Source organism: Helicoverpa zea, chromosome 8 (assembly GCF_022581195.2).
Source record: "Helicoverpa zea isolate HzStark_Cry1AcR chromosome 8, ilHelZeax1.1, whole genome shotgun sequence".
NCBI classification, from domain to species: Eukaryota; Metazoa; Arthropoda; class Insecta; order Lepidoptera; family Noctuidae; genus Helicoverpa; species Helicoverpa zea.
This window is the reverse complement of record NC_061459.1, coordinates 11,351,659-11,371,530: the sequence shown is the minus strand read 5'-3', so window position 1 is coordinate 11,371,530 and position 19,872 is coordinate 11,351,659. Positions and strand designations below refer to the sequence as shown.

Here is a 19,872-nt window from a genome sequence, read left to right as displayed (position 1 = left end):
CAATACAAGTACTTACACATTATCTAGTCAATCAAAAAATAAGACTGCTTATCTTTACAAGACCGCATTTCAGCACCACATCTTACCTAGTTTGATAATAATTATGAATTTATAAAAATCAGTAATATACCTACCTAAAACTTTATTCTAAGTCTGACAAATACTATGCAGAAAACCACATCAAATATGTAGATTCTGCCAAATGTAAGACAATCGTAGGTACAAATACATACAACTCAGTCGTAAAAAAAGTGTCTATATACATCTTGAGTCATTTTCACTATGACTGTCTTCTAGATGAGAATAATGTAAATGAGTTAGAGTAATTTCACCTCATTACAGGTGTTCCTGAACTTAATAATTCTAAGCGTTTCGTCACTAAGGAAAATTATGATCAGTATTAAATGCAGAACAATTAGTTTTCAAAAACAATAACTTATTATCCAATCAGTCTATAATTGGCCTTTTTACATAAACTCGAAGAATTTTCTGAGATTGTCACAAAACGGCATTGTTTTAATTAGAAGAGTTTAATCTACCACGCTAATCTGTCTAACATTGAAAATATAAACCACTAGCTGATGGAATAGTAAACAAATATTAAATCACTTAATTCCTTCGTGAATGATAACCTCTTTGTAAATTGTAATGTACTAATGACGTCATCGACTCGATAAAAGAGAGAAAACAGCCAATTCCCGCCTCAGTCGCAAAAATCAGTTCGTTTTGAAAAGACGCTCCCTGGTAACACGTGAGTCCAAAATAATTTTATCTTTTCACTTTTTTTATATATCGAATTTATTTTTGACACTGCGAGCAATATTGTCTATGATATTACGTAACATTTTTTTGTTTCGACATTCAAAATTTAAATTTCTACAATCTTTTCTTTTTTAATTTTTCTGCGTAATTATAACGTTTCTTTACACGCGTTGTTGTTTAATTAATTTTTATGTAATTATGCAACATTATGGCTCGTAGTAAACCCACTTCTATTTCTATCAATATTAACATACTTTTAGTGTTATTTTCCTCAGATAATGATGATATCTACGAGTCACACTCGTAGAGCTTGTGCGGGATCAGAACCAGCTCCAACATGGCGTATATTTGAGCCCAAGCAAGCGTCAATGAGGTGATTGTCTATTTATAGAATGTATTTTTAGGAGCGCGCATAAAAACTTGAGTTAATAACCTTTGCAGGTTTGTGCTAAATTGGGGTACAAAAAATTAGGACTGGTTAATTATATTCATAGTTTTAGGTATTTATAGAATATATGTATGAGAAGGAAATAACTTAGTTACATTGCGTATGCAAGGCACGTTAGCTACTTAGAGTAGAAAAATAAAATTAGACAAATAGGTATCGACGACTTATACTCGAGACGGGAATAATTAAGTGTGTATGTTTGACCTTGTTAGTTTATTTTAATTAGGTCATCATCATCCTCCGAGCCTTTTTCCCAAACTATGTTGGGGTCGGCTTCCAGTCTAACCGGATTCAGCTGAGTACCAGTGCTTTACAAGAAGCGACTGCCTATCTGACCTCCTCAACCCAGTTACCCGGGCAACCCGATACGCCTTGGTTAGACTGGTGTCAGACTTACTGGCTTCTGACTACCCGTAACGACTGCCAAGGATGTTCAATGACAGCCGGGACCTACAGTTTAACGTGCCATCCGAAACACAGTCATTGGTGTCTAAGATATACTTAGAAAGTACATACAAACTTAGAAAAGTTGCATTGGTACTTGCCTGACCTGGAATCGAACCCGCGCCCTCATACCCTTTATTTTAATTAGGTATTACAATACAATAATCAATTGGTCATTTCTAGTGGTTCATTATTGTTGGTGTTACTTGTGCCTGCATTCTGCAACTGAAACTTAATTATAGGTTCCAGATTTTTTAAATATTCTTGCAGGACATCATTTTAATTAAGAAATAAAGTTTTTGACCATTAGAAGTATTTTACCGATTCGCTACTTTGGTTTTTATGCGCGCCTAATAAAAAAAATATTTATAACATATTTTTTATATATAAAAGAAAAATTACATAATATTTCTATTTTAAGTTTTATTATTTTGAAATTTATTAAAAAAGTACAAAAATATATTTGCCTATGTGTTCTTTTTCCCTTGTAATGTTTTACAGCTTGCTAAAAGGTATACATACATACTTTACCATATTATTAAAATTACTTCGTAAAATAAATATATTTAACTATCATCACACATTTTATCATGTTGGCACCGAGATTGATTGACCTTGAGGTCCACTATCAAAAAACTGCTACAAATATAATAGTTTTTAGGATTATGTTACACATATTCTTTTATCATATCTACTGTTTGCAATTCAGTGTAATGTGAAGTACCCATTTATTTGTCTTCTAATAACTACTACTAACTACTTACCAGATATCTGACAAAAGAGTATTATCTTTATCTATGCTAATACAATAAAGAGGAAACATTTTTATTCAATTACTAGCTTTTGCCCGCAACTTCGTTCGCGTGGAATAGTGACTACCAGCAGATTTTTGATTTGACCAATAGATGGCGCTATATGTCCGGAATATTTTTTTTTTTGTAATAAAAACTATCCTATGTCCTTTCTCAAGTTTCAAACTATGTCTGTACCAAATTTCACACAAATCGGTTCAGTAGTTTAGGCGTGAAGAAAAGACAGACAGACAGACAGACAGACAGACAGAGTTACTTTCGCATTTATAATATTAGTTTGGATTTAAAAACAATAAAGGCATATAATAGCATTATGGTGTACACCAAAGCGATTATGACTTATGACGCTATACTAAATATGTTTATGTTTATTTTTACCCTGAAGTTGGAAAACTACACTGTTCCAGATTATCATAGGCTTTATCTCGTTACGGCTATAAGTTAATGCGGGTGAAACCGCGGGAAAAGGCTAGTCTTAAATTAATATAACAACTTCAAGCTAACCAAGTAACTTTCAAGAAAAAAGTAACAACAATTACACAATTACAGTGTAATCAATTTATCTTTTAGATATTAACCATTCCTTGAACCTTGACCGTCTTACCACAAAAACTTTTTAACGTCAGTTTAAGACTTGTCTAAAAAAATGTCAAATTATGACGTTGACATATGGTTCATTTTGGAGCCACATTTTTTTTAGACAAGTGTAAAACAGTGGTTAAAGTTTTTGTAGTAAGGCCATGGGTATTTAACTAAAAAAATATCTAAATAAATGAGATGAAGTTTGTAATTTGTGACTAGGTACTCTCTGGATCTGAGCCGATTTAGAAACGTTTTTTGACATCAGAAAGAGCGTATTTGAGAGTTTCATTGGTACTGAAAATGGGACGGGTGCAACCGCTGCAATTATCTAGTTGAAAATAAGCCCGTTGAATAGCGTTCAATGAGAGTTAGATTTAGGCTATCAATTTGCAAAAAGGGGACGAGTTAAATTGAAAAAAAAATAATGATGAAAATAATATAATATGTGCATATTATAAACTTATAGTTATGAGTTATTGATCGATGGCTTTAAAGGCTGCGTGACGTGTTGTGGGTTCGATTCCCGTACGTAACAATTTTTTTCTTGTTTTTGGAAAAGTTTCCGAAAATGCCTTGTATTCAGTACATTTCCTTGTGACGGTAAATACAGATACAGCCTATATAGGTGTAATAGACACCACAGTTAGCAGCTACTTTTAATAGCTACGCTTCTACTTAAATTTTATATTCACAAGTAGCCACTTCTCGCGTCTCGCGGGAACTACGTCACATATTCGGCTTAAATATAGCTATGACACTTTCATGAGACATTTGATATGCACAACTTTCGAGTATTGGTAATTTGTTCCTTCTAATAGAACTTATACATAAATACGTGATTTTTTTTTCCACTTCAGATTATTATGTACCGTAGGTAAACTAGATTGAATATTTAATTTTATACAGAATTGAAATTTTGCTGCTCAATTGATAGGGTTTTTAAAATGACAATTCCAACAAATGTTCAATATAGGTATTAATCATTCAACTATTTCCTAGATTCTCGCCACAGAGTGTCTTTGGTTAGCACGTGTGCCTAGAATTTTCAGCTGTTTTAAGTGTTTTGGTGAACTTTTGTGACTTAGTTTTGTGTTTGTGTGTTGTCCTTGTGTTTGTCTCCAGTGGTGTACTGTTATTTCGGTAACTAACAACTTTTTTACAAGCATAATGGATCAAAATAAACCCCCCGATCCCGATCCTCCCGACATCTCTGCATATGCTCCACTTTCCCCGAACTATCCGCTATCCCAACTCGCTGATGTTGCTTGCAGCATCGCGGACTCCCAGACCCCATCAACCTCGAATACCAGAAAACGCTCCGGAGATGAGGCCAACATTGGCGTGTCAACCCCGCCATCTAAACAACAAAGAAACCTAGTTGGCCGCAGCAGGTACTCTGCTACTGATAAGGCACCTTTTATCGTTCATGTCTCTCGATTGGAGCCCCAGCCTAACGCCGGTACCTCTCTTCATCCTGTTACATTCGGAATATTCCTACAAAAACATAGCATTACTAACGTTGTCCGAGATGGTGTTAAAAAAGTTGGTAGGAACCGTGTATCTGTAGAGTTCAAATCCCCTCAGGATGCAAACTCATTCATTATCAACAGCATTTTACACAAGAACCGCTATGTTGCCTCTATCCCCACTTTTAATATAACTCGGATGGGAGTTGTGACTGGTGTTCCCACTGATTTAAATGAAGAGGAAGTCCAAAAGTACTTACAGGTCCCTTCAGGTTGTGGTGAAATCCTGAAAGTTCGTCGCATAAACAGGAAAGTAGTTATTGATGGGGTGACTGAATTCAAGGCAACAGAGACATGTGTACTTACATTTGATGGCCAAGTATTACCTCAAAGAGTATTTTGCTGTTACACCTCCCTTCCAGTTCAGCAATATGTTTATCCCACCATCCAGTGCCGTAAGTGCTGCAGGTTTGGTCATGTGGAACTAGTGTGTCGGTCCAAGCCTCGCTGCAGTAAGTGCGGCCATGATCACCCTGGTGATGGTTGCAGCACTTCTGAGGCGGAGGCATTCTGTGTGCTCTGCTCAGGGAATCATTTTGCAAATAGCAAATCATGCCCGGAGTTGGGTAGACAGAAGGCCATTAAGACGGTTATGGCTGAGAAGTCCCTTTCATATGCTGAAGCTAGCAAATCTGTCCCACTTCCTTCTCGCAATTATGCTAATGCTGCAAAAGCTATTCCCGCCCCCACTCAGTCATACCGCAAAACTGTTTTCCTTAAGCCAAAGACCCATGCCCCTCTATCTCCCTCTTATGATAAAGCTGCCCATCAGCAGATTATTAACTCCCCTGCACCTTCACAGCCTGATGGCTGCGCTCTGAATAACCCATTCATTGATAATAATGTTTCCTCAATAATAGATATTCTTATTAAACTTCTATCTACAATTCTATCCACCAATAATACCCAATTACCGTCCAACGTTGCCTACCAACTAACTAACCTTTTATTAAATATTAGAAATGGCGCCTCGCCAAGTATTCCTTCAATGGAATGTGAGGAGCGTGTGGCATAAAAAGCACGACCTCATATTCCTCCTCAACAAATTCAAGCCTCTGGCTTGCTCTGTAGCTGAGACTTGGCTCACCCCGAGTCTCAGTTTTAATATGCCACTATTTAATATTCTCAGATGTGACAGATCTGATGGCTATGGAGGGTCGGCTCTCCTTGTTAATAATCGTGTTCCCCTTTCCACCTTGACTCTTCCGGTTCTGGATGGTGATATGAATATAGTTGCGTGTAAAATTGAGGGTATCACTGTTTTATCAGTGTATATTTCCCATCCTCAGCGTAGGTTTTTAACCACCATTAGGGACATTTTGAATAACATAGTGGGACCTGTGCTCGTCATGGGTGATTTCAACTGTCACCACTTTAGATGGGGCTCCAATCGTTGTGATTCGTTTGGGGAAGGTTTAGTAGAAATCTTGGATGATTTAGACCTTTGCATCTTAAATGATGGTAGTCCTACTCGTAGATCCCTTCCAGGACAGCAAAAGAGTTGTGTAGACCTCACATTCTGTTCAGTAGAGTTGGCGGCATCAATTCATTGGGAATGTACTACTCTGACGCATGGTAGCGACCATTACCCCATTGTTGTAACTTTAATTAATAAAACTTATTTAGAGAAAACGTCTCCTCCACTATTGAAGTACAACTTGTCCAAACCTGATTGGTCGAGGTTTGCATCTTTACTGGAGGAGAAAATTAGTGTGCTTCCAAATTTAACTTCAAGTTTCCAAGATTCTTCTGGTCACTGCCATGCTAAGAGCTGTTACGATGGCTTTATCTCGGCCATTACCTCAAGCGCAGACTCTACATTTCCGTTGCGTAACTGTGCCAAAAATAAAATCCCGTCACCCCCGTGGTGGGATCAAGAATGCACATCGGTTATTAAAGAAAGAAAAGAGACCGAAAAACAGTACAATGATGCGATGAATAGCGACAATCTTATACGGTACAGACGAGTGTTAGCTCAATCTCGGCGGCTTCTTCGCAAGAAGAAACGTCGCGGTTGGGTTAAGTTTTGCACTTCTCTATCCCCTTCCACTCCCATTTCAGCAGTTTGGAAGAGCATTAATCGTTTCAGGCGAGGCTGCTCCCCATCTATCTCTTCCCCTATCTCGAGAGAAACTGCTGAATCCTTTTTCGACAAAATTGCTCCAGCCTATGTTCCTTCTTCCTCAGAACTTCTGCTCCCGTCTGTAAATATTGTGGATGATCCTATGAATGAACCATTTTCGTTGGAGGAACTTGATGCGGTATTACGTCATGTTTGGGATTCCGCCCCTGGCATAGACGGCATACCGTACTCATTTGCAGTTCATTTTGGTTTTGAAGCAAAAAAATATTTTTTAGGAATAATAAATTATTGCTATCAATTTGGTTGGGTTCCTGAACAGTGGAAAGCTCAGATAGTAATTCCCCTTTTGAAGCCCGGCAAGACTGCTGATGATCCGAATGGCCTTAGACCAATTGCTTTGTCCTCAGTGTTGGCCAAGATATTGGAACATTTAATTAAAAACAGACTTGAGTGGTTGGTGGAGTCTAGGGATCTACTGCCGAGTAGTCAGTTTGGCTTTAGAAAGGGGCTTAGCACCATGGACAGTGTGGCAATTTTGGTTACTGATATCCGTACAGCCTTTTCCAAAAATGAATCTGCTGTAGCCACTTTCCTTGACATCTCTTCCGCATACGACAGCGTCCTTCTTCCAGTTCTCAGGCAAAAATTGCAACAGCTGAGGATTCCGGGTAAGATGGTACAATGTATATGCGCACTCCTCATGTCTCGCTCTTTGATGCTCAGAGTGCAGGGGGAGGTATTTGAGGTGAGACAGACGTGGAAGGGCCTTCCCCAAGGCTCAGTTCTGAGCCCACTACTATACAACCTGTATACAGCAGACATTGGCTCCTGCCTTAATTGTGACTGCCACCTTCTACAATACGCGGACGACCTAGTGTTGTATGTAGTAAATTCATCTATTGCGGACGCTGCCTCATCTCTCTGTCTCTCCCTGGACTCTCTGCACACATGGCTTTTGAACCATGGTCTCACGTTATCCGCCCCAAAAAGCTCGGTAGTGATTTTTTCCCGAAAACTACTGATCCCTCAGGTCTCAGTTAACATTCAAGGACAAGATATTCCCATAAATAATAAAACAAAATTTTTAGGCGTTTTCTTAGATTCAAAATTATCCGGGATTCACCACTTTAACTATTTGATCCAAAGATGCGAAAGAGCAATCTCCATCTTAAAAGCTCTCGCTGGTGTCTGGTGGGGGGCCCATCCCTTCACTATGAAACTGGTCTACAATGCCTTAGTCCGCAGTATCCTGGACTATGGGTCACACTTGGTGATTCCAAGCAACGAAGGTGCCTTGGCCGGTTTAGATAAGATTCAATCTCAATGCCTTCGAATCATCTCAGGTTGCATGAAGTCGTCGCCTATTAACGCCTTGCAGGTCGAATGCGCTGAACCCCCCCTAGCCCTAAGACGTCAGTACCTCGCTTCCCGTTTCCTATCCAGGGTTATACCCAAGTCATCTCACCCCCTCATCCCAAAACTCAGAGAGCTTGACACTCTTTGTCACAGCTCCAAATATTGGGAGCACAAAGAAATTCCCCTATTCCTAAAAGCATATCGGTTTTTTCAAAATTTAGAATCCCCCATTGCTCCACATCCCAGACTTCCTCTATTTAATTACCCTTATGAAGTACTTTGCTTCACCCCTAAAATATTTTATAACATTGGCATATCCAAAAACTCCCCGTCTGCAAATTCGGCCTTTAATGCGGTTTTGGGTGAACGATGGATTGGGTTTCAAAAGTTCTTCACGGATGCTTCCAAATCAAATGGTGGCTGTACTGGAGCCGCGGTTTACTATCAGAACTCTAAAATAATTTTGAAATTCAGATGTCCGAAGGAGTCTTCAGTATTTACAGGCGAGTGTGTGGCACTATTGGAAGCTTGTCGTTTTATAGAGTCCCATGAGATTAGCTATGGAGTTATATTTACTGACTCCCTTAGCTGTCTCCAAGCCCTATCCCAGAATCCCTTTAGAACTAAACTCCACTGTCCTATTGTCCTGGATATTATAAAGTCCCTTTTCTCCTGCACTAGGCAAGAGAAAGAAGTACACTTAGTCTGGATCCCTAGCCACTGCGGTATAGCGGGCAATGAATGTGCCGATGCATTGGCCAAAGATGCGTGTTCATCTGAGTCCGCTGACCTTGCACACTTCTCCCTTCAAGGGCATGACCTGCTAAACCTCCCCAAATTGAGTCTTGAGACCTCGTGGCAGGAATGGTGGAACATCTCAGGCAAAAAGAAGGGTAGCTCTTATTTCGCCATTCAACCGGTTGTAAAACCAAAACCGTGGTTTTCCAACTTCAAAAAATACCCTAAACGGGTAATCTCAGTCCTGTGCAGAATACGGTTAGGTCACTGCTGTACACCGGTCTTTCTGCGCAAAATTCGGGTGCAGGATTCATCCCTCTGCGAGTGTGGTCTGGATGAAGGTACCCTGGACCATATATTTTTTGACTGTCCTATCAACTCATCCTTTGATTTATATGGTCGTCTCCAAAAACTTAAAATCCCTCTCCCGACTAATTTCCGTTCCCTCCTATCCCACTCCTGTCCAGAACTGCTCCAGATGCTGTTGATGTTTATTAATCAAAACAATAGTAAATTATAAACTGTGGCCTATATTTAGGCCACAGTTTGTATGGTTGTGGTATATATTTTATGTTATGTGTTACTAACATTTTGTTGTTGTTTTTATATATGTAAGTGTATTTCTGTTTGTTTCAGTGTCGTCCTACTAACACATTAAGTTACACAAGATCGGCCACAGCACCATCTTAAATCAATATATATATATATTTTTTTATTTATTTTTTTAATTGTAAGCACTTCTTGCTTCTCATTTCACTTGTCATTGGCAGAATCGTCGAAGTTGACATCGACACGGATTGCCATATACAAAAATAGAATAGAATAGAACTATTTCCTAGTAATCAAAATGTTAATAGAAAGTTATATTCCAATATTTTATTTTAAATATTTGCAAAAAAAAATAATTTCATATTTTATGATTTCATAACAATAGTATTTTTAATCAATTTGACATTTTCAGTAACAAAACATGGCCGCTACCACAATGGATAGAAATGGCGGCAAAAGGGATAACGTGATAGCAACACTGGACGAAGCCATGCTTTTATCAGGTAATTAATGCAAATTCAAATAATCCTTAATAATGAATGAACTAGAACGAATCCCTATTTAATTTGGAGCTTATTCTTTATTTCTTTGAATTATTTTATTATTCTCATAAGCTGATTTAATAAATGTTGTGTGAGATGAAACTCTTTTTAGCGCCAACTCCCAAGATCGTTGTGAGAATTTTGAAAATAGAATCTTCCATCTTTACCACACAATTTTTAAATTCGAATAAGTTTCGAACAGGTTTTATTTTTATTTGTATAGTAGTCAGTAGTTTTTTTTTTAAAGTAATTTTGTCGTTTTTAATGATTATTTTTTTGCTTTCATTTAGGTTTCGGTGTGTACAACATATTACACATGCTGATGTCTGGTCTGATGCTAATGGGTATGATCATGCAGTGCCTCGTACTAGGCTACGTCATACCAGCCGCACAATGTGACTTGGAACTTACCACGAAACAGAAGGGATGGCTTTCTGCTTTGCCTTTTACAGGTTATTATTGCTTTTTTTTTACTTTTAATACCAAAAATAAAGGTCCGTATTACGTGCGAGTCGTGCGACCACTATTTTGAAATGTTAACTTAAAACTTTATAGTAAATAGTTATTCCGATTTAAATATGAACTAGGTTTAAATAATTATCTAAAGTACAGTGCAGCTTAATATGATTTAGTGAGACAGAAAATTATCGCAGTGTAACCAATATGCACCTAAAACAATTTTATTCAAATGAATTCGCAACATATTTATTTTGAAGATGGATTCGAAAAAATCATCAAATATTCTTAAAATAAATAGAACATTTTATGCTGATGTACGAAGTCATACTCTTTTAATTTCCTTTTTAAGTGATTTTTATCAGTATTTTTTTTACTATTTAGTTTATTTACATCTTTTGTTTCAGCTATAATAATAACGTCATATTTCTGGGGATGGCTGGCTGACACCAAAGGCAGAAGACCAACCATGCTGGTTGCTATGCTCACGTCTACTATTATATCAGTCTTTTCCAGTTTTTCGCCAAATCTTATAACTTTGGCCGTTTTGCAATTCATTTCTGCTATTTTGTAAGTTCATAAATTTTTCATCATATTTTTTTTGTTTTGGTTCTTCTTAAAGTCTTAAAACTTAAAAAGTTAACTTATCTGACGGTACTGTCTATACCAATTTTTAACACACGTTTATTTACACTTTTTCGATTTATTTTCTTTATAGCATGACGGGACCCTCTGCCGTAGTTTACACATATCTTGGAGAATTCAACAACTTACGTCACAGAGATAAGATGGTTACATTTGGATCGTCTTTCATTGGGATTGGCACAGTTGTCCTACCATGTGAGTAAAAATATGTATGCACTAGCGTCCTTCAGTATTTTAAACTGCCCCTTTGGTGCTACTCCGCGCACCCGGATAAAGGATAAAACGTTACCGGTACCCGTCCTCAATAAATGGGCTATCTTACACAGAAATATTCTTTCAAATGAAACCCGTAGTTCCTGAGATACGTGCGTTCAAACCAACCAACATACAAGCAAAGCTTTATACATATGCATCAGTATAGATGCTATGGTACATTATTAATTTCACACTAAATTCTTGTTTAAATTTGTCTTTCAGGTCTCGCCTGGCTAATTCTTCCTCAAGAATTTTCCTACGATATCTCCTTTTTGGACATCTCCTACCGACCTTGGCGTTTACTCATAGTGGCTTGTACCATACCATTTACCATAGCCACGGTGCTTCTGTTTTTTGCACCAGAAAGTCCCAAATTTTTGTATGCTAATGGAAGACAGGATGAGGCTTTGGATGTTGTGAAATTAATCTATGCTTGGAATAGTAAAATGTCTAAGGATACCTTTTCAGTGAGTATTTTAGAACTATTTATACTTTAAATGGGTAAATAGATCTTTAAATCTGTTGGTCTAGAAGAGGAATTATATTACGAAATTAGATGGTAAATTGACTTTGGGAGAATTTTGTATAAATAGAAACCTGGGGAGAGATCAAAATAGCCTTATAAATAAAGACTGGAATATCTTGAGTTGAAATCTCAATATGTTGCTATGAAGAGTTATAATTCGTATTAAATAATGTTTCTATCCTAAACCACTGAATTCTAGCAAAACAATCAAAAATACCTTTCCAATTGCAGGTGAAATCGCTGATAGTAGAAAGTCAAGTTACAAAGTTGAACAACGGGAGAGGCATAACCGCTATCCTGGCTTCTATGAAGGAACAAACTTTACCAATCTTCAGGCTACCGCTGTTACCGTGGATCTGTCTGACCTGCTTTGTACAATTCGGGATATTTGATGCGTATGTATTATATAAAACCTGTTTCAATATTTAGAACTACGTTATGTTAGTCATCTTCAATTTACTTTTCAATTGATTAATTGTTGTGTTGAGCAAATCAAAACTGGCTCATCGTCATACGTTCGTCACTCACCCCGTAGGCTCAGTTTTATTTTAAACCAAAAAGGGGAGGTTCTCAATTCGGATGTTTGTATTTTTTTTATTCAATGTAAAATGCAAGCAGCACCGCCATTGTCGTATGTAAACTATGTTTGATTTATTTAAATACAATAATTATTTATTTATGACTCCGTTTCAGGACAAATGGCTTCTATATCTGGTTCCCAACGATTCTGAACTCCTTGGCTAGCCAGGATAGCATACACATGAAGATCTGTGATGTCATTGATATGACGCGCAGCAAAGCCGCTACTGATGCTTTGAATAGCACTTCGGTAAACTTCATTTTTAATTTCAACTCTGAGCTATTATAAAACTTACATATTTGTTGAACAAACAATGTTTGATTGTCTTACAAAACGAGCGTGAATGTGTGACTAAAAGGATAACCAATTTAAGTCTGTCTGTGTCAATAAACCACTATAAATTACTTAATGATAACCTGATGATAAATGTGACTGAATAGCTCACTAAGAAAATCAGTTGCAGATTGAATGATAAGCCTGATGATAAAATATGTTACTTGTTAAATGATCCCCAAAAGAACGGAACTTTTTGTACATATTATATTTCTTGCCATTTAATAACCACACACAATTCTTTCCCAGATAATATGTGACGATACAATCTACACGTCTACCTTCGAGCGATCCATCTACGTTGGCCTAGTCTTCTGTTCCATGTACATCATCGTAGGAGTCCTAGTAGACTACGTAGGCAAGAAGCCCATCTTAGTAGTGACCTTAACCATCACAGGGTTGTGTGGTGTCGGTGCTAATTTGGCGTATAATCAGCATATAGCCGTGGTGCTGTTTGCTATCTTCCAAATGTCTGGCGCTTGTATTGGTCTCATGAATGCCGTTGCTGTGGAGATTTTTCCTACTAAGTATAGGTATGTTGGCCTTTCTGATTTTTTTCTTTATTTTTTGTTTAAAATTACTTTCATAGTAAAACGGGAAGAAAATCCGCTAGTGTGAAAGAGCTGTGGGAGATAATATAGGTAAATATGTACGGATAATTTTCGGTTATTTTAACCAAAGTTCGGTTAAAGTAGTGCTTCAGCGTGTTGATTTCGACTCCACGCTGGTCTTTCAAAAGTCCGGGACTCTGTAGTTCCACGTGCATGGCAGAGACTTCAATTATTACATGAGTATAACCAATTGAAGTCCTGCTTAGATTATATTCTTATTTTTGCACACAGGGCCATGGCGGTTTGCCTGTCAATGATGTTGGGACGTACTGGCTCAATGGTTGGCTCCAACCTGATTGGCTTGTTCTTGGACATCAATTGCGGCGCTGGCTTTTATCTATTTGGAAGTCTTCTTGTTGGTAAGTTTCACAAAAATATTTTTTTACTCCTCAGGTGCAAATTTTGGGGCCAATGATGATGATGATTATTACACGAATAACATAAGTATATTTTCAATTTCTTTAAATCATTATTTTCTATTACAGTCGACGGCTTGATATGCCTGACGTTACCAAATAGGAAGAAAGAGGCTCCCAAACCGGGTGAAACACAAGAACCTTAGTCTTAGTAAACAAGATTTTGAGACAAAGAAAATGATAGAGGGGGTCATTGAACGGATGCACCAGATGACTATGGAGAAATGTCGAGACCGCTTATTGAAGACTACGGATTTTCACACAAATGGCTTACAGATTCTAATGATGGAGTGGATGACGTAAATAAAGTTTTCACGCAAACGGCTTATGGATTCAAAAAATTTTGATGATGACGTAATTTTTTAGGTAGTTCCCCCCTCCCTACCTATGTCATGTTGGAATTTTATTGCATTTTGATACTCTCACAACTGCAAGATATATTTGTGAAATATGTTGCAATGAGATTTATTTACCGTAAGAAATAATATTAAGCCATGTTGTGAAAATGCTTGAAATGTTTTTACTGTGTAAGAAGACGTAATAAGAAATACAATGTGTTTTTGCTTTGTAATGTGAAATAAAACACATACTTACTTGGATATTTATTTTATTACTTGTTTCACATCGTCCTCGATTCTTCAGTCACAAGATGTTCAAAAAGACATTTTTATCTTTAAATTACATCTAGAAAAGTGTTAAACATAAAATGTTATTTACCAGTGTCGTTGAATAAAAACAAATTAATTTTATCACAGGCTTACTCTCGTGCAACAATATAGCCATTGAAATAGATTGGATCGCACGCCATTGGAAATATTGAATGCATGAATTTTACTTCCTAAATTCAAGGGTCCTAGTTGGACCTGGATGGTCTTAAGTACATTCTGGCGAGAATCATAGGTATTATTATTTTTTGTGAGGCGTTATCAATTTCAAAATAAGAAGAAATGATGAATTAAAAGCAGACACATAGATTTACTGGCAGGATACTATGTACTTTATCAAAGAGCTGAGCAGCCTCTTCTCACGCAAAGAAGACAGAACCTCTTACTTTTGTTTCTTTTACTTAATTTTACCCTTCGTGAAGTTAGCAGGACTTATGTTACTGGTCTCAAGTAATACAATAACCTTCAACAGAACACAAATCCAGACTTTGAGAAGCTACCTAGGAATTCTAAGTACACAGAAAACCCAATATCCTTCCCTACCCCCTTCCTGGAATCTAAAATACCTATGCGTTAATGTAGAACAGTGTTTGTAATCGATAAGCAGAAATAATTACTTAAAGGAACACCAATGTTCATTTAGTACAATCTTCCCGTTGCAATCCTGTCGGTTAAGCCACTGCAGTTTCTAGAAGTATATTGGTTTTCTCAACAAAAACACATTTGTCTTTATTGTTGTTCACTCAAGAACTGCTCATAGGATTTGCATAAACTATTCATTTTGATTTCTATTTATTTGTAAACTCAGTTCTCCGTGCAAATGGACGACTCGAAGGGGTTTAAAAGCATTATGCTTAACGAGTATTTTCTTCTTTATTTTGTTTATACTAGTGAACTGTTGTCTTGCTTGCTTTTTTGTACGTGCCAGCAAAACAATGGTTGTTGATGAGGATAAAAAGCTATGGTAAATCTACGTCAGACGATGTCTGAAATAAAAAGGTGTGACGGATGGACGCGAAAGAGTTGCCGAGTTTTTGTTTCAGTCGTTTAAATTCCGCTGGTAACCGTTTAGTTATGCGTACAAAAACTTTAATTAAATCTTCGTTATGTTTTTGAAGTGTAACTTGTATTCATTCCGAATGTCCCGAGGCAGTTACCATGAAATTGATTAAGCCATCACAGCGTTATACAAGCGCAAAATATGCTATGCATTCCGAAGTGATTCGATAACTGGCCCGTCGCGTCCAACCCCTCCTATATGTAATTTTATGGATGTTACACCCTGGGCTGCGCCTTATCTAGTTTGGTCACCCTACCTACGATAATATAGACTAAAAAAATACGATCAAAAAAGATTGAAAGACTGTGGTACCTTGCAAAAAAAACATGAACATTTTCTTACACTGTGTCTATTTCAACATGGCGTTTATAGGGTGTCTGAAAATTGATTTGTCGGTAGCCTCGGGCACAGGAAAAGCGTTTAATTACCGTCGAGTAGGTACTAAGGATCCGACCAATGGGACGGGCTGCTTATATTGAATAAACTCACCTTTAGTGCCTGTCTGTACCTGGGTATATCACACCTTTTAATCGAGACGCGTACAGTTAGGAAGTATATTTGATTAGTTTATATGACATGGAGGTTTAATTTGATTTTGAATTTGAATGGGAATAAATAATATTTTATATCAAAAGTTTATTAAATAAACTGACTCTACCGACAGAGGATACTTTCTCTGATCTGAGTTAACGATCTTCTGAATACATAATTCGCTCGTTTATTGTTTCAAAAAGTCAAAAATATAGCCAATCAATGACCAATTAAACCACTCTAAAACCTCTAATCGTATTTACATTGTTTTACCTTAAAATCATTCGCACCTTTTTAGCCACTTAAACGCGGCCACAGAAATAAACAAAAACAAGTGACTGCCGGCAAAATATTTAAACATGGAATTGAAGCGATTTCAAACACACAACAATGTTGTGGTCTCGGTAGCGTTAACCATTACTAATATGGCGGAACGGTAAACCGCGTCAATTATGTCCCAATTTGTGCATTTAAAATTCATGAAGGGTAAACCGATTTAAAAGTTTGCAGTGTGTGCTGAGCAGATAAAAATGGTCTTAACTGGCCAATTCTGCTTTAAAGAGATTGAATGAGAAGAAAAAGTCAAGGCAGACTTAACCGAACTTAGGCTAAATTGCGAAAATATTTACTGACCAAACAACGATCTACTAATCGCATCTACTAAACACATATTTTATAATTCTCCTAAAGATAACTCTAATTTGGTCACATCTGATTAATCCAAATTATTAAATACTTACCTAATTAGCAAAATTATCCAAGATAGTCTATTTGAAACTAGTGTCACTAATAGGCTACACTATCAAAGGCCTGATAGATGTCATAGAAGCATTCTCAATACTAATCGGACCTCCCTCACCACTTGACATGTTAGGTGTACATCGAATGGACCTCCTATTTGTGGGTCGGGATTAACAAGGCTGTAGAGGTAATCTAACGAAAACGACCGAGTATTTAAAACGATGGGGCCATAGACACATGATCAGATAGAAGTATTTTTGTACTACAGAACTTTAAAGAGGTTTTGATTCACAACGAGGAATAATTCGACAGACATATGGACTCTGTAGCGATATTTCACGACTATTATTAAATGCTCCAATGAAACACTATGTTATTCTATCATATAATATTGGCAGTCAATTGTAGGGTCAAAACAATTACCACAACTATCGAGGAACAAACAAATCAGCGACAATTGTGTGTTATGTTTACTCTATACAAACAAACATACGAACAGAGCGTCGGAAACCGCAACAATTTGGGGCTACACTGAATGTTTGCTTAGATAACTGCAACGTTTCATATGCATATCACAACCACCTTATGCAATACATAATAGAGGTCAGTTTTCAATGTTTTGTGACTTAGGTAGATAGGTTTTAGCTTTAGACGACCCGAATTTACAAGCGGGTACAACAGAACAAGTTGGGCTTTTCGAAGATACAATCTTTTTGTTTGGTTTATACAAAATATGGTTTTATACTACGCTCTTTTAGTTGGAGATGGGTAGCTTTCTAGGCTGGGGCCGAAAATGATTACCTAAAAATCTTTGTTGTTGAAATATTTTTAAAGGCTGGCTGCTTGAAAGCCGTAATGAAATCTAATTTACTCTTTTCTTTATCAAGCCCCTTCTAACCAATCTGTGTGATGAAAACTCGTTACAAACAAGTAGGTACAAATTGTTAACACTTTTTTTGCGATATTTTAACCCTTCACACATTCCAATTCTGTTCTTTAAAATTTGTATCAATTTAATTTTGTATCTACAGACAAAATTTTACGCAGTACATATACGCATAACACTCACAAACTCGTGCCTTCAAAATTTTCTTACACGAATTTCAACTGAAAATTCCCTTCATTATTGTATTCAAAAGCTAGTTCGTAACAATAAGGTCAGAAAGATCTTTCGTTGTTTCATTAGTCTCTTAACATCTGTTGCTCCCAAACTTGATGCTATTGTTTCAAGTTTACTCCACAACCGATTTCATTTCATCGAACAATTTTCACATCACAAAATATCTAACCACCTTATCACAATGCCATAAGGTTCAAATTCCCTTGCCACGAAAGTAAGAAAACGCAAAGGTAAATTTTCAAATTTGACAGTTCACGATACATTTCCCATAAATTCTGGTAATAATGGAAAATTCGGAAAGTCATAAATAATATTATTATTTTGCTGTCGCTGACTGAGGTTTGAACAAAAATATTCATGTGCTCGGTTTATTCGGTGACTGTTTTATTGCTAACAAGTGTTATATTAATATAACTATTCGTGCTTCGAAAACAAATAAAAATAAACCGGCCAAGTGCGAGTCGGACTCGCGCACCGAAGGTTCCGTACAAATGCTGTATAGATAAAAAGTGAGTTTCGCGCCAACCGTTCAGTTTAGAACAATCATAGTTATGGTAATTTCGTGATAGTCACAAAATAGTTAATATTTTTTATTTTACAATATAACTAAAATAGTAGGCCAGTACCTTGTAAAAGTTATTTTATTGAAGTTATTTATATACAACATTTTATAGTCATCATTCAGAAATCTAATTGAAAATAACTAATTATGTCTTAAAGGTCATGGGGCATATCTGACCCGCTTTGTACAAAGTGGCGGACATGAATCAAAGTAGTTTTAAATCGTGGAGAATGGTATGACGTTTCTTTGAATATAAATATTTTAATAAAATTCCATGGAGACGAATGTCCAGGATCGTTTGAAAAATATAAAAGACAAGCAGTTTCAGAGGATTGTACAGGTTGCAATGCTAGTTTTTTTTGTTAAAGACATTGCATAAAGAAGGAAGGTGCCAATCCGGATGACCAGGATCTGATGAGGATCTGGAAACCCTGAGAAATCGAGGGCAACTCTTGAATATTGTAGGCACGCATCGAGTCATAACCTATACCTCTACGCGATCATGTGAAAAAGGGTAGGTAGTAAGTTTATAATTATTAAAAAAATATTTTATGTCATGTAAGCAAAAATAATATTTTAATATTTTATGTAACTTCAAATTTATCATTTTCGCAATTTTTCCTTTATCTGTACTATATAACGTTGCTTCGTGCCGAATTTTAAGATTCTGAGTTCACGGGAAGTACCTTGTAGGTTTTGATTCCCTAGCGTGTGACGGAAATTCGTCTAAGGTGTCGGTAAAACTGCTGTATCTTTTGATCGCGTTAACTTAGAAGTTTGATTTTTTCATTGCTTAAAGGGACAATAGAACTAGGTATTTGGTATAAATTTCAATTTGGTACCTTTAATCGTTCGTGAGAAATAAGGTAGTAAGTTTCATTTTATTAAAATATTTTTATTATATTATATAACAAAAAAAATGAGATTTTCGCAATTTTTCCTATATTTGCATTGTATAACAATGCTTCATGCCAAATTTCAAGATTCTGAGTTTACGGGAAGTACCCTGTGGTTTTGATTCCTTTGCGAGTGTCGAGAATTTGTTGAAAATATCGACATAATCGGTTGTATCTTTTGATTGGCTTGGCTTAGAAGCTTGATATTTTCACAGCCTAAAGGGACAATGGACCCAAGTATTTCATGTGAATTTCAGCTTGATACGTCCACGCGTTCTTAAGATAAAGGGTCTTGACAGACAGACAGACAGACAGACAGACAGACAGACGGACAACAAAGTGATCCTATAAGGGTTCCGTTTTTTTCTTTCGAGGTACGGAACCCTAAAAACATTTCTTTTAGTGCCTCAAACAGTAAAATATAAAAAAGGCGTGTTGCTTAACATTATTTATAACGCAAGAATTGGTTCAGCCAATTCTTGCCGCGACCCGGAAGAAGGACATAAGATTTTTGACACCATCCAGCTTAGGGAAGCAGTTATCTCGGGACGCGGGTGAAACTGCGGCGGAAGCTTGTATCTAATATAAAACAAACCGCACTTATTAAACTCAGATTTTATTACACCGAACAAC

At 36.8% G+C, this 19,872-nt stretch overlaps 1 protein-coding gene across 2 annotated transcripts; it reads left to right on the top strand.

Annotated features, from left to right (window-relative positions):
- The first annotated feature begins 702 nt into the window (after positions 1-702).
- On the top strand, positions 703-14,265 carry LOC124632757 (synaptic vesicle glycoprotein 2C-like). Of its 2 annotated transcripts, XM_047167717.1 has the most exons (12): positions 703-751; positions 1,023-1,135; positions 9,713-9,803; positions 10,133-10,294; positions 10,706-10,868; positions 11,017-11,138; positions 11,421-11,665; positions 11,956-12,119; positions 12,418-12,553; positions 12,887-13,170; positions 13,480-13,607; positions 13,734-14,265. In XM_047167717.1, exons 3-12 carry the CDS (start codon positions 9,722-9,724, stop codon positions 13,808-13,810), a joined length of 1,563 nt encoding a protein of 520 aa, XP_047023673.1. In that variant the 5' UTR covers positions 703-751; positions 1,023-1,135; positions 9,713-9,721; the 3' UTR covers positions 13,811-14,265. The 2 variants fall into 2 exon arrangements, with proteins under 2 accessions (XP_047023673.1, XP_047023672.1); XM_047167716.1 differs by having other exon boundaries at positions 709-1,135.
- Positions 14,266-19,872: the final 5,607 nt, after the last annotated feature.

What these genes read in the sequence shown, in the direction of transcription:
- LOC124632757 (XM_047167717.1), top strand. Translation starts at nt 9,722, where the DNA reads ATGGCCGCTACCACAATGGATAGAAATGGCGGCAAAAGGGATAACGTG. An exon ending in TGGCACAGTTGTCCTACCAT is followed by an intron (nt 11,139 to 11,420) that starts GTGAGTAAAAAT and finishes TTTGTCTTTCAG; the next exon opens with GTCTCGCCTGGCTAATTCTT. An exon ending in TGTCTAAGGATACCTTTTCA is followed by an intron (nt 11,666 to 11,955) that starts GTGAGTATTTTA and finishes TTCCAATTGCAG; the next exon opens with GTGAAATCGCTGATAGTAGA.